General features: G+C 42.5%; 1 protein-coding gene across 1 annotated transcript in view; it reads right to left on the reverse strand.

Annotated features, from left to right (window-relative positions):
• LOC120019300 (nuclear receptor coactivator 1-like) overlaps positions 1-5,021 on the reverse strand; it is a 28,097-nt gene extending 23,076 nt beyond the window's left edge. The window contains exon 1 of the mRNA XM_038962602.1: positions 4,933-5,021. Coding sequence (XP_038818530.1) covers positions 4,933-5,021 — 89 coding nt within the window. The remainder of the gene's footprint in view (positions 1-4,932) is intronic.
• Between the last annotated feature and the right edge of the window lie 6,091 nt (positions 5,022-11,112).

Consider the following 11,112-nt stretch of genomic DNA (forward strand, 5'->3'; position numbering starts at 1 on the left):
CCTACAAAACAGGATAGAATGGGATTGATCGCATTTGCAGACTTATGTAAGATAGCCTACTACTCGTAATGCGATGAGTAGATTGGATAGTCATAATTCAGGTTAATAATATAACTCAATCACTGTTTGCAAAAAAGGCAGTTCAATGCATGGCTGAGCGCGTATAGCGTAGAGGCCTAGGCTATTTCTTCTCTACGACTGTAGGCTATTTAAAACATGTTTTTTAAAGCTCATGCTTTAGTAGCCCATTTTGAATTATTTTATTTATTTATGTATAGACATGAGTAGGCTAATTAGGCTATATAATTTGGGGAATTTATTTAAAAGCTTAGCTTCCCATAGGCTCACCATGTCCATAAGGCTATGTCAATCTGGTGCCAATTTTATTTATCTTCTTTTATTTTTTTTTTGAACAGCCAGCTATTAATGGCTAACGGAAACCATGGTGTGTGTGTATATGTATATGTGTGTGTGTCAGAGTGACTATATTTGACTAATGCCAGTGTGAGATCTGTATTTAATGACGAAATGCACATCTCCACCCTAACAATTGGAGTCGTTGTCCCAAAGGCGGGAAGGCAGGCAAGAAGCTTGGTCCAAAATAAGCCCACAGAAACGCATTGGCCTCATTTTTGCTTCTTCCTCAATGGTTTACACACACACACACCAAGCCCCTCCCCCTGCCTCTCACACCATCAAAGTTGAGAGATCACATACTCCTCTCTGACATTTGGTTTCAACTCAATATTTACATCCCACAGAATCGGTCGAAAAATTATAATAATAATAATATGGACACAAACACATTGAGACATTATTTTACTGTAATAGAGGAGAAGTTAACCTTTCTAACAATAATGTTTATCTCAACTATTCTAATTGCATGCAGAGCAGACACTACTAAAATGAGTGTCAATGAACATTGATTCTGGAAAATATATACCCAGTTTGTCACGTGCAGCATTGGGGTACCGCTAGCAGCATTTTAGCCAAAGACTGTTATACTAGCTGTCCAGTCTGTGTTTTATAAATGGGCAATAAGCATAAAACACAATTATATAAGGAATTGGCAATTCGTTCTCATTCTGAGAAATACTGTAGGCCACTTAATTTCAACATCTGAACTACGTGGACAGGTTAACATGCTTTTCAAACAGTTGGAGACAGATAGAAGGGGTTGTTCATAACAATTCAACTGTTCAACCTTGCTAGTTAGCAAATAGATCCAAGTTGGCTAAACTTGAAATATAAAGATTAGCTGGCTAATCACTAGCACGTGGGCTTGGGATTGTTGATGAGACCTGTGTTCATTTTCTATAGCCCAATGCCTGCTGCAAGAAGTTAGTGAATGTGCATTATGCATGGTTCTAGTTACATTCGTAACAAAAATAGCATTTACAGCCAGATCAGTGATTATTGCAAAAAAAAAAAGCAGGTTCAACTATTTTTATAAAAATAATTAGTGGGGCATATTGTCTTATGATTCATTGTAAGACAACAGTTATTTAGAGCAAACCTTAAAAACATTTTTAGATACATATCGTGAATCGCCCATAAGTTTGAAAAAAAAAAGCGACAATATTTTTAGGCCATGTCGCCCAGCCCTAATTGTGAGTGAGTGAGTGAGTGAGTGAGTGAGTGAGTGATTGAGTGAGTGAGTGAGTGAGTGAGTGGGAGATGACAGTGTGTGGGAGATGACAGTAGGTCAGTGCATTGGGGCAGCAGGTAGCCTAGTGGTTAGAGCGTTGGGCCAGTAACCGAAAGGTTGCTAGATCGAATCCCCGAGCTGACAAGGTAAAAATCTGTTGTTCTGCCCCTGAACAAGGCAGTTAACTCACTGTTCCCTGGTAGGTCGTCATTGTAAATAAGAATTTGTTCTTAACTGACTTGCCTCGTTAAATAAAGGTGAAATAAAATAAAACATTACCAAGGCTGCTCGTGGACAGGCGTGGTGTGTGTGTGCATGTCAGGCGCTGCATGGGGTTGGTGTAGAAACAGACAGGCACTGTGCGATGGATCAAGCTGCAGTTAACATCAGCCTACTGAGGCCTTGTAGAGGAGACCCTCGCTATCAACACAACACAACCTCGGCAACCTTCAGCCACTAACAGAGCATCCATCTGGTCAAATCCCCATATACAGTACAATGCATTCGGACCCCTAGACTTTTCCCACATTGTTACGTTACAGCCTTATTCTAAAATGGATTTAAAAAAAAAAATCCTCATCAATCTACACATGATGACAAAGCGAAAACAGGTTTAGACATTTTTGCAAACATAAAAAAATAACAATAGAAATACATAACTATTCAGACCCTTTGCTATGAGACTTGAAATTGAGTGCATCCTGTTTTGCATCCTGTTTCCATTGATCCTCCTTGAGATGTTTCTACAACTTCATTGGAGTCCACCTGTGGCAAATTCAATTGATTTGACATGATTTGGAAAAGCACACACCTGTCTATATAAGGTCCTACAGTTGACAGTGCATGTCAGAGCAAAAACCAAGCCATGAGGTCGAAGGAATTGTACATAGAGCTCCAAGACAGGATTGTGTCGAGGCACAGATCTGGGGAAGGGTAAGTATTAAAGGTCCCGAAGAACAGTGGCATCCATCATTCTTCTTGACGCTAGGGGTCAGATTATTATAGATTTTTTAAAATAACGTTCCCAAGGTAAACAGACTATTTCTCAGGTCCAGATCGCAGAATATGCATATAATTTACAGATTAAGATAGAACACTCCAAAGTTTCCAAAACTGTCAAAATATTGTCTGTGAGTATAACAAAACAGATTTTGCAGGCAAAAACCTGGAGGAAATCTAACCCGGAAGTGATTTTTTAAATTTTTAATATGTGTTTCATTTCCCGTCTTTCTTCCATTTAAAAGGGGTATCAACCAGATTCCCTTTCCAATGGCTTCCTCAGGCTGTGACCAGGCTTTAGACATAGTTTCAGGCTTTTATTTTGAAAAATGAGCGAGATTTTTCAAAACTAGTCAGGTGTCCTTTGATTAGTTCCTGCGCGCGAGAGGGGTAGCTCTCCATTTTCTTTCTCTCTTTTATTGAATAGGTTACGGTCCGGTTGAAATATTATTGATTATGTATGTTAAAAACAACCTGAGGATTGATTATAAAAAACATTTGACATGTTTCTACGAACATTACGGATACCTTTTGGAATTTTCGTCGAACGGAACGAGGCTTTGGTTTTCTGAACATAACGCGCAACCCAAATGGCGTTTTTTTGTTATAAAAGTAATATTTATCGAACAAAAATAACATTTATTGTGTAACTGGGAGTCTCGTGAGTGCAAACATCCGAAGATTATCAAAGGTAAGCGATTAATTTTATTGCTCTTCTGACTTTCGTGACCATGCTAATTTGGGGCTAGCTGTTCTAGCATTGATTGATACACTCACAAAAGCTTGGATTGCTTTCGCTGTAAAGCATATTTTCACAATCTGACACGATAGGTGGATTAACAACAAGCTAAGCTGTGTTTTGGTATATTTCACTTGTGATTGCATGATTATAAATATTTTTAGTAATATTTGGCGCCCTGCAATTCAGCGGTTGTTTAGGAAAATGATCCCGCTAAAGGGATTCGTAGCGCAGAGGTTAAATGGAAGAAGTTTGGAACCACCAAGACTCTTCCTAGAGCTGGCCGACCTGCCAATAGTGAGCAATCGGGGGAGAAGGGCCTTGGTCAGGGAGGTGACCAAGAACCTGATAGTGACTCTGACAGTGCTCTAGAGTTCCTGAGATTGGAGAACCTTCCAGAAGGACAACCGTCTCTGAAGCACTCCACCAATCAGGCCTTTATGGTAGAGTGGCCAGACAGAAGCCACTCCTCAGCAAAAGGCATATGGCAGCCCGCTTGGAGTTTGCCAAAAGGCACCTAAAGGACTCTCAGACCATGAGAAACACGATTATCTGGTCTGATGAAACCAAGATTGAACTCTTTGGCCTAAATGCCAAGTGTCACGTCTGGAGGAAACCTGGTGAAGCATGGTGGTGGCAGCATGCTGTGGGGATGTTTTTCAGTGGCAGGGACTGGGGGACTAGTCAGGATCGAGGGAAAGATGAACGGAGCAAAGTACAGACAGATCTTTGATGAAAACCTGCTCCAGAGTGCTCAGGACCTCAGACTGGGGCGAAGGTTCACCTTCCAACAGGACAATGACCCTAAGCACACAGCCAAGACAATGCAGGAGTGGCTTCGGGACAAGTCTCTGAATGTCCTTGAGTGGCCCAGCCAGAGCCCGTACTTGAACCCGATCGCACATCTCTGGAGAGACCTGAAAATAGCTGTGCAGCGATTATCCCCATCCAACCTGACAGAGCTTGAGAGAATCTGCAGAGAATGGGAGAAACTCCCCAAATACAGGTGTAATAAGCTTGCTAAAACTTCTAAAAACCTGTTTTTGCTTTGTCATTATGGGGTATTGTGTGTAGATTGATGAGGAAAACAATTATTTAATCAAGTTTAGAATAAGGCTGTAACGTAACAAAGTGTAAAAAGTCAAGGGGTCTGAATACTTTCAGAATGCACTGTATACTCTAAAAATATTTCAAATTCTCACACAAATCTGCCATTGACATAACTGCATGATAACACAAGAATTCAAGCCAAGTGTGCACAGGCTCAAACTCCTATTCCTCAACACCAACAGGGCCATAGAAGCGGGTAGCTTCTTGGGTTACTATGCAAACACAGATGAACATGAGAGAACAAATCTGAAGGGTAGTAGCAAGGTTATACTGTACTTCTGAGGGGATGCTTCTTGTTGAGTATGTGTAGTGGTGGAAAGAATTGACTCTTGAAAGGCAATGAAGACCATCGTCGTCATCATCATCATCATCTTGTCAATCGTTCTGGATAAGAGTGTCTGCTAAGTGATTAAAAGGTAAATGACCGTGTTCTTACCTCTGCTCTGAGGTGTCGCATGGTGAGCCCTTCCTCTTGCGGGACTCTGGCGTGGCAGGATCCAGGGCACTTTCCCCTACAGCACTCATTCTGAGCTTCAGGACACCTGGTGAGAGAAGAGGACAGGGTTAGCCTGGGGAAGAAACCACAATCACAGCTGATTCAAAAATCAGACATAACACCACTCATGGAGGAGACCAAGAAGTTAAAAACACAAAGCCTAACGCGGGAAGAACCATCTTGACTTCTGGTCAGCATGACCTGAATCAGGATTGGTTTTAGGACTGGGACACAGAGGGGTCCATTTGACAGGAAATCACATCTTCATTTCTCTCCTAATTGCAGATCCATGTTAGGCATCTGAAGCAAATGGGACACCGCTGATCACACACACACACAAACACAATAATCAGCCTCTAAAGTCCATTGCGCGTGAGATGCCGCTGTCGAGCGAGACGAAACATAATTGAGCAAGCAAACACTGATTTGAGAGTGCATAGGATGGATACCGTGAGCACACAGACCAGTCGATAGCGCAGAGATTTGGTCGAGAAAGCAGAGGATGTGTTCTGCGAGTGGACAGGTCAAACTTGAGAGCTTGGGCGAGCAGAACATCAATGCCACGGATCAAAAAGAAAAATGTCTGAATCAAAAACTATAGAACCGTAAGCAACATGGTTCAAATGTGTAACAGTTTTTTGGGAAAACATCAAATTGTCCACCAACAATACTAATCACATGTCTTTGTCAAGTTTTCACTCTCAATTTATCAAGATGCTGTCTCTCAAGACTTGGCACCTTTGGGTTAAAATGTCTCTTTTTTTCTCTCGAATGAATTTCAGGCTGGTGGGAAAGAGGTGGGTGTGTGTCTAGAAACCTTAGATTGGTCACTTTCACTGGAGTGATGGCCGAACTAACAAATGCTTGAGTGTAGTGTTGTCAGTCCAGTGTTGTGTCATGTGATTGGTTGAGTTAAGTGCATGAGGTCAAATGGATGCACTTCAGAGTTTCAGAGACATCTGTTAAACTTGCTAGCTAGCTTGAACAGTAATCACCGAACAACTTGGTCAACCCAGCTTCAACTTGATACATAAGCAAAGTAATTGGGAAATAAAATAAATCGCTATACTATATCTTGAGTTGAGTGGAATCTACTTACTAAAGTTAGCGAACTAGCTAGATAGCTAATTACTTATCAACCAGCAACGTAAAGCTGTAAAAAGAAAAGCAAATGGCCATCTCTAGCTAAGTAACACCCTAGTCCACCACTAGCTAATTGTTTGTCTTCACCTTTCCACAAAGTGTCTGGTATGTGTTTGTTTGATATGAGTTGGCTGTGTTAACTAGTGACGACCATGTTCATTGGCTAGAATTTTCACCTCTAAAACGATAGTAAAAGATTGCAGTTGCGAGAGCAAGATGTTTAAGTATCTCTGCAAAAAAATGATTGATCATCTCTGCTCTCAAATGAATATTTTGCATGCGGCAACGATGTTCTGCTTGCTTAAAGTCACACTTGCAACTAAAGTTTAATTTGCGCGACCCCGCTGCCTGTGCACTTGCGGGACCCATCCTCTGCTTGCTCGACCACATTCTTCCCTCTCCACTGGTCTGTGCATTCGCATCACTCCTCTCCGTCCACGGCACTCATTCCAAGCAGTGTTATCAGTAGTGGGGCTGTGCTGGGGGGGGGGGGGGGTTGACGGGGATGAGGTGAGGGTCACAGGCATGTTACTGTAGGGGAGGCAGACAGCACCACAGATCAAAGATTAAGACTATTTCAATTAAAGAGGCCTTTCCCCTGCAGATTTGTGGCGCTGGAATTCACAGCCATTCATCACAGCAGTTGATCAAAAAGAGACAAAATGTCCCCTCATATTTGTGCGTCACACTTTAAGTCATCTGACTGGCGTTGGTAAAGGGTCATGGAGTTTGTTATGGGTTTCCATAATGCCCAAATATAGCCCAAAGTGGGTAACGGCTGATTTAGCTATTGAGGCGATAGTTTTTTCCCCTTGGTTGACTATTCTTTGGCCTCCTCTGTGCTCCACAAGCGGTGAGATGTCTAACTGTGGTTCAGCATTGATTGTTGATTGTGTTTGTTTGCAGCTATATTTAGTTGAAGTCAGAAGTTTACATACACTTTAGCCAAATACATTTAAACTCAGTTTTTCACAATTCCTGACATTTAATCCTAGTAAAGATTCCCTGTCTTAGGTCAGTTAGGATCACCACTTTATTTTAAGAATGTGAAATGTCAGAATAATAGTAGAGAGAATTATTTATTTCAGCTTTTATTTATTTCATCACATTCCCAGTGGGTCACATTCCCACAAGTTTACATTCACTCTATTAGTATTTGGTAGCATTGCCTTTAAATTGTTTAACTTGGGTCAAACGTTTCGGGTAGCCTTCCACAAGCTTCCCACAATAAGATGGGTGAATTTTAGACCATTCCTCCTGACAGAGCTGCTGTAACTGAGTCAGGTTTGTAGGCCTTCTTGCTCGCACACGCTTTTTCAGTTCTGACCACAAATGTTCTATGGGATTGAGGTCAGGGCTTTGTGATGGCAAAATGGCTTAAGGACAACAAAGTCAAGGTATTGGAGTGGCCACGACTTTGGAAGGATGCTTGTGGTCATTGTCCATTTGGAAGACCCATTTGCGACCAAGCTTTAACTTCCTGATTGAGGTCTTGAGATGTTGCTTCAATACATCCACAGAATTTTCCTGCCTCATGATGCCAGCTATTTTGTTAAGTGCACCTGTCCCTCCTGCAGCAAAGCACCCCCACAACATGATGCTGCTACCCCCGTGCTTCACAGTTGGGATGGTGTTCTTCGGGCTTGCAAGCCTCCCCCTTTTTCCTCCAAACATAACAATGGTCATTATGTCCAAACAGTTTTTTTTGTTTCATCAGACCATAGGACATTTCTCCAAAAAGTACGATCTTTGTCCCCATGTGCAGTTGCAAACTGTAGTCTGGCTTTTTTATGGCGATTTTGGAGCAGTGGCTTCTTCCTTGCTGAGCGGCCTTTCAGGTTATATCGATATAGGACTTGCTTTACTGTGGATATAGATACTTTTGTACCCATTTCCTCCAGCATCTTCACAAGGTCCTTTGCTGTTGTTCTGGGATTGATTTGCACTTTTCGCACCAAAGTACGTTAATCTGTAGGAGACAGAGCTTCCTGAACGGTATGACGGCTGCGTGGTCCCATGGTGTTTATACTTGCGTACTATTGTTTGTACAGATGAACGTGGTACCTTCAGGCGTTTGGAAATTGTTCCCAAGGATGAACCAGACTTGTGGAGGTCTGCAATTGTTTTTCTGAGGTTTTGGCTGATTTCTTTAGATTTAACCATGATGTCAAGCAAAGAGGCATGGAGTTTGAAGGAAGGCCACCTCCAATTGACTCAAATGATGTCAATTAGCCAATCAGAAGCTTCTAAAGCCATGACATAATTTTCTGGAATTTTCCAAGCTGTTTAAAGGCACAGTCAACTTAGTGCATGTAAACTTCTGACCCACTGGAATTGTGACACAGTGAATTATAAGTGAAATAATCTGTCTGTAAACAATTGTTGGAATAATTACTTGTGTCACGCACAAAGTAGATGTCCTAACTGACTTGCCAAAACTATAGTTTGTTAACAAGAAATGTGTGGAGTGGTTGAAAAACGAGTTTTAATGACTCCAACCTAAATGTATGTAAACTTCCGACTTCAACTGTATGTACTACATATGAAGCTGCAGACACTGTGGTCAATCTGTGGTCGACCGTGGTCAGATGCATGGTCAGTGGCTGTGTGTGATTGCCTCCGCACTGGCCCCACAGTGCCTGTGGTTGATCTGTGGAGCACTGCAGAATTATCTTTATCTGTGTACATCAGGTGTTGTCAGTGGCTAGCTGTAGCCATGGCAACATGTCATGCTCAGGCGAGAGTCTTTCTGTGAGAGAAATCTACAGCTCATTAGCCTGAGAGAAGAACACAGTGCTAAAACAGCATCATAAAGCATGGATCACACTTGTCCTACATACCTACAGAATGGTCCTGTGTACAATAGGTCTACGTATGTACATTGCACACACACATCTATATGTGTAACCGTTTTCCTTCCGTCCCTCTCCTCGCCCCTACCTGGGCTCGAACCAGGGACCCTCTGGACACAACTGACACCCCCGAAGCATCGTTACCCATCGCTCCGCAAAAACCACGGTCCTTGCAGAGCAAGGGAAACAAGTACTTCAAGGTCTCAGAGCGAATGACGTCACCGATTGAAACGTTATTAGCGCGCACCCCGCTAACTAGCTAGCCATTTCACACCGGTTACATATGCACATACAGACATCATTTGTTGGTATGACCAGTGTCCACAGCAGCCTGCGCTCTGGTGTAGTTCAGTATTGTGCCTCCCTGATGGGGGGCCACTGACTGGCGTTATTCAGGTTCTCTCCGGCCAACACTCACCCCCCAGCTCACTCAGGCCTTGATCCACAGGCACCAAAACAAGCCACTATTGTTACACAATCCCCACTAGTCTCATTTCCAGCATTTCACCTCGAATCAGAGCTTCCAACACAGGCCAAAATAGCAGCACATTACACTTCAACCCAGGCTGGAAAGGTGACACCTTATATACAGGCCAGAAAACCTGTTACTCTAATCCAATTAACACAACCAAAACACCTCAGACACAGGCCAAAACATCAGCACATCAGACACGCCAAAACAAGACTGCAGCTAACAGGCACAGGCCAACACACTGGACACACACACACACACGCGCGCGCAACAAGGTGATAACAGCATTGCATCTCACCCTCTTTCAAGATGGGGCTTTCCATATTAATGTATGAGACTGATACAGACACTGATAGTGTGGTGCCAGTGGTCAATGAGATGATTCTGTGTTGTCAACTACCAAATGGTCACTGTGGTTGGTTGTCACACAGGGATCTGCTGAACGAACCAGACTCTCCAACAAGCCCAGCTAAATATAGAATGTTTTACATTGAAGACAAGCATTGAAGCTACATAACAGTGGTTTCTACACGTTACAGAAACACCAGGAATCGAGACTGAAATTAGCATGTGATTTGCAGGCATCTATACTTAGGGTCAGTCCATTCCACTGACAGAGTCAGTACAGCCATGAATGATGCTGCAGCTGTGAGTCACACAGCACAGTGGTTTGAAGAAATCTCTGTGCTGTGTTAATACCTACAGTACCGTATCTATGTGCTGTGTTCTTACCTACAGTAGTGTATCTGTGTGAGGTATTAAATCAGTCCCTCCAGGATTTCTAGTGATATTTCCTGTTAAATTTTTTTGATTTTGTTGTGGCATTTTTGGAGTGCCGTTTCACGCATATATTACGACACAATTTTGTGCCGTTTTGGTGTTAGTCATTTTTTATTCCCCCCCCAGCTTTTCGCAAACAACATTTCTTCTTGAGGCAAGTTGAAGTTCGGTAGCCGAAAGTCTACGGCCCTTTGTCAGTGATTGGTGAACTGTAGGGGTGGAAACTATGGACGGGATTCTTCAATTAAGTGTCTTTTTTCCAACATGGGAAGACGGAAACCAATATACCGTTTTCACCAAAGGATGAGGTAGATTGTTGTATTTTCTATTGTACTCGACAAAAAGAGTAGGCATGCTTGCTAACATTAGCAAGCAAGCTAGTGCTTACTACTTTGCTAGCTAACTAGCCTAGCAGCATAGGCCTACTCGTGCAGAGAAAGCAAGCCAACCAACTAAACTAAAGATCTGTAAAACTTTTGGATCAATCAACATTTTGTCAGAAAGAAAATCATAAGCTTCCCATTTGTAAAATCAAACTTAGATAGCTAGCTGAACCTTGCTACCAATTTATTTTAGCAAGCAAGGAGTATGCGAGCATAGTAGTGCGCTTACGCCTAGCCAGGTTCTGCTAGGAGCAAACAGAACCTAGTCTGCAATCGCCGTCAGCAGCATGCTCTCTCAGCAAAGGTAAATAGCCTAAAGAGTGACAGTGCCAATCAATGATCTGATCTGCCAACAAATGATGATTAGCACTACAAACACAATCACCCGGCCTAACACCCATATGGCCAATCATGAATCAACTGTGAAGTCATTTTAATTTTCACTTTCATGCCAGGTTCTGCTGTTCCAGCTCTGCACCTGAGAGTACAG

Source organism: Salvelinus namaycush, chromosome 24 (genome assembly GCF_016432855.1).
Source record: "Salvelinus namaycush isolate Seneca chromosome 24, SaNama_1.0, whole genome shotgun sequence".
Classification (NCBI taxonomy): Eukaryota; Metazoa; Chordata; class Actinopteri; order Salmoniformes; family Salmonidae; genus Salvelinus; species Salvelinus namaycush.